The sequence below is a fragment of the Papio anubis genome, chromosome 15 (genome assembly GCF_008728515.1).
Source record: "Papio anubis isolate 15944 chromosome 15, Panubis1.0, whole genome shotgun sequence".
Classification (NCBI taxonomy): Eukaryota; Metazoa; Chordata; class Mammalia; order Primates; family Cercopithecidae; genus Papio; species Papio anubis.
In genome coordinates, this window is record NC_044990.1 from 1,448,899 (window position 1) to 1,461,904 (window position 13,006).

Below are 13,006 nucleotides of genomic sequence, written 5' to 3' on the forward strand. Positions count from 1 at the left end.
GGAGTAGTATAAGAAGAATCAAGTCCGGGAGTGATCGGGAAATGAGTATTAAACAGTATTTGAAAAAGAGAACATGTCCCAGGGCCCAAAAGTCGGAAGGGCCCCACCAGCCAGGCAGGTTGCTTAGATGCTGTAAGTCGGTGTAGCCGAGGGAAGCCAGGAGGATTTGATACATGGCAGCAGGGATTTGTAGCTGCCAGGGGGAAATAACTGGTCAAGCGTTGGGCTTTCAGTTAAGATCTAATTTAATTTCCTTTCCCTCATTCTGCAGTAATCAGAATACACAGTCTTCACCACTCGGTCCTCAGTGGTTTTGTTCCATTTTAGGTGGGATGTTTTCACTGCCTCACAGAGTCCATTTCACATGTTTTGGCTGAAAGGGCTTTTTGCATTTGCATGCTCTGCATTCAGATCCTGCTGGTGCACCCAAGCGTTATGGACACAGGAACTTACCTTAGCTCTTCCGATAGAGTGATGAGGGATTCTGCTTTTAAAATTTGTAGCATTTATCTTTTTATACAAGGTTTTCATTTACAGTTGAATAGGTCTCCATGTTTTTCCATCATTATACAAATACTAAAATGGACTAAATAATTTTAAGCGATAGTGGAGGAGAGGGGGTACAGATTTCCTTCTTAGAGAATGTCAAAGAATATGCTCCCAGTAGTGGAAAAGGAAGATTTTCAGTCTAGTGGCTAAGTACCTCCTACACAATTCTCATCAATCAGAAAACAGGTGCACTAAAGGCACCCTGAGAACTCATATTGTAATTTCAACACACCCAAAATCAAGGGCCCAGATGCCAGCAGCAGCAGCAAACAGGTTTTTCCTCCCTGTTGGTCCAGACAGGTGAGCGAGACGGAACTTGGCTTTTTCTTACGTGATGCGGTATCTTGTGACTTGTGTCTTTTTCCCTAATGTGCTAGAGGGAAAAAAAATAGCTGAGCTTTCTAAAACGGTAGCTCTCTATTTTTAAATGAATTTGAAAAGTCGATTAAATTATGTATTTTATTGCCTCTGTATAATATTAAATGAATATTTTATTTTAAAGGCTTAAATAAATGAAAATTATTTTTGTTAAAAAACATTTAGTAAGTAGATGTTTGTGTAAATTCCCTTTGTTCTAAGGAAATTCTTATTTACATTATACAAGTAATACATGCCCATTATTTAAAAAAAAAATTTTAGGGGCACCAAAAAAAGACTGAGTCTACACACGTCATCCATGACACCACTCAGCAGATGCTATCACCTTTTCTTGTGTATCCTAGCAGAAATGTTTTATATGTAACAGAGTATTGTAGAACTATATGCAGTTGACAATCAAATAGCTAAATATTAACTAATACAAATTTGGTTACCTGGATACAGCTTTCTATGAGCTATAGCTTCTAACATTGCTTCAAAATATACTCTGTCTCCCTGTTATATGTATTAATTGACGTCTGAAAATGTATGCATTTTATTGGGATAGGGTATATAGTTACAACATGAAAATATATATTCTTTTCCCTTTGGAGATGGGAGCTCTCTGTATATACTAACTTGTATGAATTGCTTTTTTTTTTTTTCTGAGATGGAGTCTTGCCGTGTTGCCCAGGCTGGAGTGCCCTGGCACAATCTCAGCTCACTGCAAGCTCCGCCTCCCGGGTTCACGCCATTCTCCTGCCTCAGCCTTCCGAGGTAGCTGGGACTACAGGCGCCCGCCACCACGCCTGGCTAATTTTTTGTATTTTTTTAGTAGAGATGGGGTTTCACCGTGTTAGCCAGGATGGTCTCGATCTCCTGACCTCATGATCCGTCCGCCTCAGCCTCCCAGAGTGCTCAGATTATAGGCGTGAGCCACCGCACCTAGCCCTGAATTGCTTTTTTCCATGTAACATCCTTGTATTTTTCCATATTAGGGCTGTCAAAAAACAAAATTTCAATAAATTGAGTTTGAAAGATCTAATTGCCTTTTATTAATGATTTATGAACTATGCAGTCTACAAAATAGAAAAGAGCTCCAATGAGCTGGACAGGGGAAGTCGGCTTTAGAAAAAGGCTGAAGAAAGTGGAAACAAAGAACAGAAAGCAGATTGGTTATTTTCAACTTGCTTTCCTCGTAGGGGCATAAGCAAAATTTTGTTTTAATGGGATTTGGCTATCATCTCTCTCCAGATTTCTCAGAAGCTCAACTCTTACAAGTAAACAACTTAGGTTTCAGGTTGGTGAAGTGGAGCCTTAGCATGAATGATTCCATTTTGGGCCTGCTGTCTTGTCTTGTCTTCTTTTCTTTTCTTATTTATTTAGAGACAGGGTCTCACTGTTGCCCAGGCTGTAGTGCAGTGGCGCCATCTTGGCTCATTGCAGCCTCCGCCTCCTGGGTTCAAGTGATTCTCCTGCCTCTGCCAGCCGAGTAGCTGAGATTACAGGCATGCACCACCACACCTGGCTAATTTTTGTATTTTTAGTAGAGACAGCGTTTCACCATGTTGGTCAGGCTGGTCTCAAACTTCTAAGCTCAAGTGATCTGCCTGCCTCAGCCTCCCAAAGTGCTGGGATTACAGACATGAGCCACCATGCTTGGCCTGCTGTCTTTTCTTTAACAAGATATAAATGTTTTGTTTTGTTTGAGATGGAGTCTCGCTCTGTCACCCAGGCTGGAGTGCAGTAGCACGATCTTGGCTCACTGCAACCGCTGCCTCCCGGGTTCAAGTGATTCTTCTGCCTCAGCCTCCGGAGTAGCTGGGACTAAAGGCATGCGCCACCACACCTGGCTAATTTTTGTATTTTTAGTAGAGATGGGCTTTCACCATACTGGCCAGGCTGGTCTCGATCTCCTGATCTTGTGATCCACCCTCCTTGGCCCCGCAAAGTGCTGGGATTACAGGTGTGAGCCACCGCGCCCGGTCATAAATGTATTTTGTATGGAAAATTTTTGTTAAAGTCTGCATAGTATTTCACTGGATATACCATAAGATGGCTAACTATTTTTATAATTCAAATTATTCCTAGTGTTTTAGTAAAAACAATGCTGTAATGAACATCACTCTTCTTCACTAATCCTTGAACACGCCAAGCATACTCACACCTCAGAGTCCATTCTCTGATTAGAATCCTCATTCTCCCGCCAGGACGGTGCCTCAAGCCTGTAATCCCAGCACTTTGGGAGGCCGAGGTGGGTGAATCACCTGAGGTCAGGAGTTTGAGACCAGCCTGACCAATATGGTGAAACCCCGTCTCTACTAAAAATACAAAAATTACCTGGGCATGGTGGTGCACACCTGTTGTCCCAGCTACTCAGGAGGCTGAGGCAGGAGAATTGCTTGAACCCAGGAGGCGGATGTTGCGGTGAGCCGAGATCGTGCAACTGCACTCCAGCCTGGGTGGCGGAGCAACACTCCGTCCGCTCCCCCTACCCAAAAAAAAAAAAACAAAAAAACCAACCTCTTTCTCCCTGATAGACTTGTCTCACTAACTTGCTGCTTTCAATTTCATTTTTCTCATATGTTTCTAAAATTACAACTCCCCAATGTTTCCTTCCTTGCTATCTATACTATCACTGTCTAATACATTGTTTATTTTGTTAACTTGTTTATTATTACTCCCCATTGCTTCCTGTACAATGAAAGGTCCATGAAGGCATGAACAATATCTGGCATCTAGCAGGTGTTCCATACGTTTTAAATGAACATGTGTATTGAGCAACAATCGTATATATTAGGATCCAGTGGAAAACATTTCAGAGTTTTTATTCAAAAATACATTCCCAATTTTATTGTTTATCTGGGGTATGGATGGCAGATAAAAGGTGTTTTTTTTTTTTTTCTTAATAAAGCTATTTCAGAATTTCAAAAACAATCCCATAGGATGCCTTAAAAGTCTAAATTTTGATATTGCTATAGGCATTGTGGTATAATGGAAAAAAACACTAGACTTGGGACTTACTAAAGTCTTGAGTTCTGGTCTAGTTCTGCTACTCACCCTGGTGTTTGACCTTGTATGAGTCATTTATTTGCTTTGTATCTACTTTTCACCTAAAAATTGCTGAGCAAACTACATTCTGATGGTCTCTTTTATCTCTTGACATTTTGATTTGAGAAGCTAAGTATAATACATTTTGGTATTGTTTTAAAATTATTAGTTATCAATTACCCAGAGTTGTTTATTTTTTTAAAAAAGCAAGTTTTAATGTCACATTAGTTAAGTTGGTACATCCTTCAACATCTTCCTTTTACTTCTTTCATGTAGCTATCAGATATTGTGAAAAATGTCAGCTGATTAAACCTGATCGGGCACATCACTGCTCAGCATGTGACTCGTAAGTGTTACTCACACATACGCTTACTATCTAGCACTGGAAATCAGTGATGGGAAGAGTGCAAGGGGAAGGAACATTTTATATGCTTTACACTTGACAACAACACTTCATCCTCTCCCATTATTTGCTGTGCATACAGGTGAGACAAAAAATTGCTAAAAGCTGGAATATACTCACAAGTTATCTTTGATAACAGTTCCTATACCAGTGAATAGAATTTTCTCGAACTTTATGCTATCTGTGCTTGTGCTTAATATAAGTCCTTGTGCACATGCAAGGAGATAATATGTTGAGGGAAAGATCACTAGTTTGGGAATCTCATCTAATCCGTGACTTTTAGTAACACAGTTTCTTAACTTTCTAAGTATTAGATTACTCATTTTGTTATATTATTTAAGATGATCTGTGGTCTAACTTCATATAAATATAGAACACATATTCTAGTAGGGAGGCAAATGTGGGGTTTGGTTTTTTTTTTCCTTATTACAAAAAAACAGTAGTGCTTATGCATGGGGTAACATTTTATAGACTATGTGGAAAAATAACCATCTCCGAGCCCATCAATGTTAATATTTTGGCTTATTTCCTTCTAAACTTTTGTTTTTATGACCTGCATGTGTTTAAAATAACATATGGGCCATCTGTATTGCATTTTATCTCCTTCAGCTAATTTGTTAGCTGGATCTATCTTACGTACCAAGTACTGTGCACAAGATCTGAATTTTGTTTTTTTCAGAATAGGGTCTCACTATGTCAGCCAAGCTGGTCTTAAACTCCTGACCTCAAATGATCCTACCATCTCCACCTTCCAAAGTGCTGGAATTAATTACACACATGAGCCACCGTGCCCAGCCCAGATCTAAGTATTACAGTATCATTTGATGTGGTCTAAGGCAGCTGAATATGTTCAGCTGAATTCCCAGTATAAAAACCATGACTTTTTACCTATGAACATTTTTGTGGAAGCGTCAGAAATTATCTCTAACCTGGTTTCTGGGTTGATTCTCTTAAGATGTAGTTGTAAAGAGAAAATTTTAAGTCAAGTAAAAGAAAGTTATGAGAAGTTAGAATTAGAAGAATTTTTCTGCATGGATTTTCTTATGCTTGTTTGTTTCCTAGATGTATTCTTAAGATGGATCATCACTGTCCTTGGTATGTATAAAAAAACAGAAGAAATTGCATTGGTGGTGGGAAAGAGAGAATTTAGAGTAACTTCAGTGTTCCTAAATTTTGAAGGCCAGCTTACTCATAGATATTAAGATTGATCTCTTTACATATATGCATATATTTGTATGTACACAATTATATTAAATGGTTTCTATTAAAAATATCTGCTGACATTAACCCAAATAACAATGTATTAAGAATTAACATTAAAATTCCACATTCTTATAGAATTTATTAAATACATACCTTCACAATTAAGACACCACTCTCAACTTCCCAGATGACCCATTTCTAGGTAATAATGATTAAGTTTTCTGATTTGTCTTTTTTTGTGTTTCTTTGTTTTATTTTATTTTATTTTTGAAACAGGGTCTCTGGTTGCCCAGGCTGGAGTACAGTGGCATGATCTTGGCTCACTGCAGCCTCGACCTTCTGGGCTCAGGTGATTCTTCCACCTCAGTCTCTCAAGCAGCTGGGACTGCAAGCATGCACCACCACGCCTGGCTAATTTATTGTATTTTTAATAGAGGTGGGGTTTCGCCATGTTGCCCAGGCTGGTCTTAAACTCCTGGACTCAAGTAATCCCCCTGCCTTGGCCTCCCAAAGTGCTAGGATTACAGGCATGAGCCACTGCACTCGGCCCAATTTATTTTTTTAAAATCATTACTTTTTAATTGTTTTAAAAAACATCTAAGAGGTCAGGAGTTCAAGACCAGTCTGGGCAACATGGTGAAACCCCATCTCTATTAAAAATACAAAAATTAGCTGGGTGTTGTGGTGGGCACCTGTAAGTGCCAGCTACTTGGGAGGCTGAGGCAGGAGAATCGCTTGAACCTGGGAGGCAGAGGTTGCAGTGAGCCGAGATCACGCCACTGCACTCCAACCTGGGCAACAGAGCGAGACTCCCATAAGGTGTACCATCTTAACCATTTCTTAGGGTACAGTTCAGTAGTGTTAAGTATGTTTAAATTATTGTGCAATTAATCTCCAGAACTTTTTCATCCTGCAAAAGTGAAATTTTGTTCTCATTAAAGAACTCCCCTTCCCCACACCACACCAGCCCCTGGCAACCTCCATCCTACTTTCTATTTCTGTGAATTTGATTTGTCTTACTTTTATAATGTGGCTTTCTTTATTTTTCCAGGGTGAATAACTGTGTGGGATTTTCTAATTACAAATTCTTCCTGCTGTTTTTATTGTATTCCCTATTATATTGCCTTTTCGTGGCTGCAACAGTTTTAGAGTACTTCATAAAATTTTGGACGGTAAGTCTTTTTTTCTATCTTGAAACATGTATTTGAGACTTTAAGATACTATCTTTCTAATAAATTACTTCATTTTTTGTGACAAGTAGATATACTTTAATTTTACAAGTTAGAGTTTTATAAATGACTCAGAGGACAGATAGAGCTACAATTTACTTTCATATACACATGTTTATTTGTAAATAAATGTATATTAAGCAGGATATAGTGAGCGTTTTTTAGTGATCCAAATTATTTTCACCCACATTCTAACAAAAACATATTAATTTTAGGGAGGTAAATTGCTTTTCTTTGAGTCGGTGAGACTTATTGCAATTTTTATAGTAATAAAATCTATAAAGACATTAAGCAGTTTAGTGGTTGCCTCAGCCCCAGGCAGCCACTAAACTGCTTCCTGTCTTTACAGATTTTACAGCATTTCTTAAAATGGCAAATGAATGAAAACAATTAAATGTCTTTTCAGCTGAGGTTTCCTTAAACTATGATACATCTATACAAAGGAATGCAATGCAGCTTAAGAAAGAATAAGGAAGCTCTTTATAACAAATGATGTGAAGTGATCTTTGAGATCTATTATTAACGTGAAAAAAACAAGGCATGGAAGAATGCATATACTATGCTGCCATTTCTACAGCAAAATAACGTGTATATATTTATATATGTCTTATCTGGAAGAATGCAGTAAAAATTTCTTAACAGTGGTTGCCTCTGGGGAGGGCACTTAGAAGGGAGACATGCTTTTTACAGTTATCCTTTGGATTTTGTGTAACGTGGACAAATAGTAATGTATTCAAAACAGATAAATATAGCTTTAAAATTTTTTTAGTATATCTTTTTTGGGGAAAAACTACCAAAAACATTGAAAGTAACTGCCTCTTGGAAGTGGGAGAACTGCTGTTTTTCATTAATAGCTTTTTAGCATTATTTTAATTTTCTCTGTGCATGTACCATTTTAAAAAAATTTAGAAATTATTTTGTTGTTTTATTTTTTATTTTTATTTTATTTTATTTTATTTTATTTTATTTTTATTTGAGATGGAGTCTTGCTCGGTCACCCAGGCTGGAGTGCAGTGGCGTGATCTCATCTTACTATAACCTTTGCCTTCCGGGTTCAAGCGATTCTCCTGCCTCAGCCTCCCCAGTAGCTGGGATTACAGGTGCCCCGCCACAATGCCCGGCTAATTTTTGTATTTTAAGTAGAGATAGGATTTCACCATTTTGGCCAGGCTGGTCTCGAGCTCCTGACTTCAAGTGATTTGCCCGCCTCAGCCACCCAAAGTGCTGGGATTTCAAGTGTGAGCCACTGTGCCTGGCCGAAATAATTTCAAAATAAATGAAAATTTTCTCCTTCATTTGAACTCTTCTCTTTAAGTTTCAAGATAATATTCATTCCTTTTTCTTTCCCCTTCAGCCCTTTAAATGTAGGTTCAGTCCTGGGCTGTCTCCCTCTCGGTTCTTTCTACTGGTTTTCTGTGTTATTGCATGTACCCCGTGGCATTCACAGTTCTGTTCCTAGCCCTAGCGCTTACATGGGCTGAGCCCAGTCCCGTTTCCAGCTGCTATTTATTGAACCAGCAGACATGAGGAAGACACCATAAAAATCAGCACTTCTCAAACCACCCTCATTTTCTTTTCACTGTTCTTTCTATGTTTATCTGATTGGGAACAAAATCTTTACAAATCTATCAGTTTCCAAGCTAGAAAAATTAATAGCGTCTTGTAATTATTGTTATTCCCTGTGAAACTGAGGTATAGAATCAGGGTGGTATACTAGGGAAAAAAAATGAGCTTTCTTTACATGTAAATGCCATGTATGTATTTATTTGCCAGAATCTAAGCTCCATGGGAGCACAAATATTTATTTCTTTTGTTTGTTTATGTTTCTTCATCACCCAGTAGTTGTTCAGTAAATATTTGCTGAGTGAATAGCCAGAATCAAGATACTTAAACTTTAGACTCTTTGTTCTTTCATTTTTAAAATGGAGGTAATAACTTACAGGATTTATATAAAGATTTAAATAAAGAGTGTAAATACATGGAAAGCAGTCAGTAGATGTTTATTTTGTTCTTTCCAACTCTGTGCCTCAAATCATTCCTATTCCTAATGTCACAGGCATGGTTTAGACCCTCCATCTCCTAGTTTCCTGTCTTTATTCTCTCCTTTCTTAAGTACAATCCCTGCCAATTTATGAGCAGAGAAAAATTTTTTTTTTTTTGCCTTTTCTTAAGAGGATACGCTTGCTAGTCACTGACATGTCTTTTTTGTGAAATTTCTATTGTGTTCTCTGCCCATTTCTAGTACGTTTTTATATTTACACATGAAGGAGTTTGTCTTATGTTAAAGATACTCATCTTTTTTGTTGTCGTTTTGTTTTTTGAGATAGGGTCCCACTCTGTCTCCCAGGCTGGAGTGCAGTGGTGCAATCATGGCTCACTTTAGTTTCAGTCTCCCAGGCTCAAGCAATCCTCCTGCCTCAAGCCCCCAAGTAGCTGGGACCATGGGCGGGCACCACCATGCCTGGCTAATTTTTGTATTTTTTGTAGAGACGGGGTTTCACCATGTGGCCCAGGCTGGTCTATAAGTCCTGATCTCAAACAGTCCTCCCACCTCAACCTCCCAAAGTGCTGGGATTACAGGTGTGACCCACTGAGCCTAGCCACTAATCTTTATTCTTGACCTTGAGTTAGATGAGGATTTCTTTTTTTTTTTTTTTTTGAGATGGAGTTTTGCTCTTGTCACCCAGGCTAGAGTGTGATGGCACAGTCTCGGCTCGCTGCAACCTCTGCTTCCTGGGTTCAAGTGATTCTCTAGCAGAGACAGTTTTACCATGTTGGCCAGGCTAGTCTTGAACTCCTGACCTCAGGTGATCTGTCCGCCTCGGTCTCCCAAAATGCTGGGATTACAGGCACGAGCCACCGCGCCCAGCCCAAATGAGAATTTCTTACGTTGAACATAGCAATGACCATAAAAGAAAAGATCAATAAATTGGGCTTCATTAAAATAAAGAACTTTTTATAAAAAGGTGACTTTTGGAGTGAAAAAGCAAGCTACTGACTGGGAGAAGATATTTACAATGCATATAATCTCACAAAGGACTCCTATCCAGAATATGTGAGACACTCCTAAAAGATAATTCTTTTTCTGTCATGGGCTGCAAATGCTTTTTCTGCATTTTCTGGGTTTTGTTTTTGTTTTTTTTCAGACAGAGTCTCACTCTGTCACCCAGGCTGGAGTTCAGTGGCACAATCTCAGCTCACTGCAACCTTCACCTCCCTGATTCAAGCGATTTTGCTGCCTTCACCTCCTGAGTAGCCGGGACCACTATGCCCGGCTAATTTTTGTATTTTTAGTAGAGACAGGGTTTCGCCATGTTGGCCAGGTTGGTGTTGAACTCCTGACCTCAGGTGATCCACCCACCTTGGCCTCCTAAGGTACTGGGATAATAGGTGTGAGCCACCACGCCTGGCCCACGTTTTCTGTTTATGTCTTATATTCCTGCTTTCTTTTGTTTTTGTCACATCAAAGTTTTACATTTTTAAAGCAGTTCTTTTTATATATGATACCTGTCTGTTGTCTATTCCATATAAATTTATACAGATATTGTCCTATTTTTTCCTCTGGTACTTTTGTTGTTTTTGTTTTTACCTTAAATCTCTGATTTTGGAGGAGGGATTATTGTGGTTGAAAAGTACTTTCACATCTACTCTTTCTAAAAAGCTTGTGAAGGTGTTTTACAATGTAGGTTTTGTTATTATTCAGGTATGGTGAGGCCAATAGATCAGGAGGCAATTACCACTGAAAAGATAGGTTGTTACAGTGCCAAGAGAAAGGGGCCCCAGGGTAGGAAGCACCATGTGGGATCCAGAGCCTTTATTGTGGTTCCTGTGGGGAAGGCAGGGTAAGCAGATTTTGGATTGGCTGGCTCCAGGAATTGCAGAGGACTCAGGTGTCGGGGCTATCTCGAGTTGTCTTATACCTGGTCCTGGGACAATGAAGGCAGAGGACTGCTGCCTTCTGGAGTATAAAAGGCAGAAGAGGTGGTTCTCAGTGTGGGATCTGGAATGTTTAGTTTGTGTATGAAAGATGTGCTCCTGGGTGAGTGGTTTGCTGTCTCTTAAGAGCTGGCTAGCCCGGGGAGGGGCAGTTTCTCCCCAGTTAGTGAGGCCCCAGATGCCAGAGCATCAGGAATATAGAAAATAAGAAAATAGGCTTGGGTGTGGTGGCTTATGCCTGTAATGCCAGCACTTTGGGAGGCCAAAGTGGGCGGATCTTGAGGTCAGGAGATTGAGACCATCCTGGCCAACAATGGTGAAACCCCATCTCTACTAAAAATATGAAATAAGCCGGGCATGGTGGCACGTAACTGTAGTCCCAGCTACTCGGGAGGCTGAGGCAGGAGAATTGCTTGAACCAAGGAGGTGGAGGTTGCAGTGAGCCAAGATCACAGATCACGCCACTGCACTCCAGCCTGGCAACAGAGCAAGACTCTGTCTCAAAATAAAAGAAAAGAAGAAAATATGGTTGATATAGAAGGGTGCCATTATTATTTCAGTTTTCAGAGTTGGAAACAAATTGGAGAAATTATGCAACTACCTAAGGTCACATACTTAATAACATAGGAATAATTTAGGCTGGGAGCGGTGGCTCACGCCGGTAAACCCAGCACTTTGGGAGGCCGAGGCGGGCGGATTATGAGGTCAGGAGACCGAGTACCATCCTGGCTAACACGGTGAAGCTCCATCTCTACTAAAAATATAAAAAATTAGCCAGGCGTGGTGGCAGGCGCCTGTGGTCCCAGTTACTCTGGAGGCTGAGGCAGGAGAATGGCGTAAACCCGGGAGGCGGAGCTTGCAGTGAGCTGAGATTGCGCCACTGCACTTCAGCCTGGGCGACAGATGGAGACTGAGTCTCAAAAAAAAAAAAAAAAAAAAAAAAAAGGAAGAATTTAAACTAAAATCTGGCTATTCCAGCATCCAGCTACTTTCCACTATAACTTGCTACTCATAGTTGGGAAGAATATAATTAAAGCCCTGAGTCATCAAGCACAATTCTATTTCTAGGTGATACCTACTACGTTTTAGAAGGATTTAAACATCATTAGATGATTTATTAACGAATAACTTTTTTGGATTTTGAGTAAAAAAATACTAGTAAACGTAAATCTACCTTTTTCTTCATTCATTCAGGAAATATGTATTTAGTACCTACTATATGGCAGGTAGTACTCTAGAGACTTGTAGTGTATCTCTGAAAAAATGGGCAGAGTTCTGTCCTTGCAGAGCTGCTTTTGAGAAGGAGGGGACAAGTAATAAACAATGAGCAGGGTGAGAGATGTAAGTATTGGGCGGTGGCGTGATAGGGCAGATGTCAGTATTGAATAGCACAATCAGGGGAGACCTCATTTAGAAGGGAATTGATGGATATCTGAGATAAGAGCATTCAGGCCCAGAGAACATGGTACGTGTCCTTGCCATGTTTCAGTAACACAAGAAGGCTACTGTGGCTGGGGTAGAATGAGCGGAAAGGAGACTGAAAGGAATGGACCAAGAGGGGGCCAAAATGACAGAGGGCCTTGGAGAGTGTTGAAATGACTGTGGCTTTTACTAGCAGCCCGGTGGGGACATGATCTGAGTTGTGCAAGGCTCACTCTGACTGCTGAGCTGAGAATAGATGGGATAGGACGTGTGCCAATACACAGGCTCACATGGTAGAGGCTGTTGCAGCATCCCGGCCAGAATAAGGTAGAAGCAGTGAAGGTGGTTATGAAGTCATCAGATCTAGTTTTTGGAAACTACTAGTCAGAAGTTAGTTTGTTTTCAATATTGGCTAAAAAGATTTTATTTTATTCTTCCCCAGACACAAATCTTTGTTGTAAAACCTCACTGGAAAAGTGTATATTTAAAGGATACTTGAAACGTGTCTGCAGGCGCAGCACAGGTGACTCATGCCTGTAGTCCAGCCCTTTGGGAGGCCAAGGCGGGAGGATCTCTTAAGGCCAGGAGTTCAAGACTAGCCCTAGCTCTGGTGCCTTAGTGAGACTTTGTATCTTTTTTTTTCTGTGACTCGCTGTGTCACCCAGGCTGGAGTGCGGCAGTGCGATCTCAGCTCCCTGCAACCTCCACCTCCAGGGTTAAGTGATTCTCCTGCCTCAGCCTCCCAGGTAGCTGGGATCACAGGCGTGCACCACCATGCCCGGCTAAGTTTTGCGTTTTTAGTGGAGATGGAGTTTCACTATGTTGGCCAGGCTCTTGACCTCAGGTGGTCTGCCCA

General features: G+C 40.3%; 1 protein-coding gene across 14 annotated transcripts in view; it reads left to right on the forward strand.

Annotated features, from left to right (window-relative positions):
• The window catches only part of ZDHHC20 (zinc finger DHHC-type palmitoyltransferase 20), a 93,957-nt gene that overhangs the window by 53,822 nt on the left and 27,129 nt on the right, over positions 1–13,006 (forward strand). For 13 of the 14 annotated variants that reach the window (XM_003913663.4, XM_017951125.2, XM_021929485.2 and 10 more), the window contains exons 5-7: positions 4,234–4,303; positions 5,423–5,455; positions 6,615–6,735. In XM_003913663.4, the coding sequence (XP_003913712.1) occupies positions 4,234–4,303; positions 5,423–5,455; positions 6,615–6,735 (224 nt within the window). The remainder of the gene's footprint in view (positions 1–4,233; positions 4,304–5,422; positions 5,456–6,614; positions 6,736–13,006) is intronic. The other variant, XM_009191620.4, reaches the window with a different exon arrangement.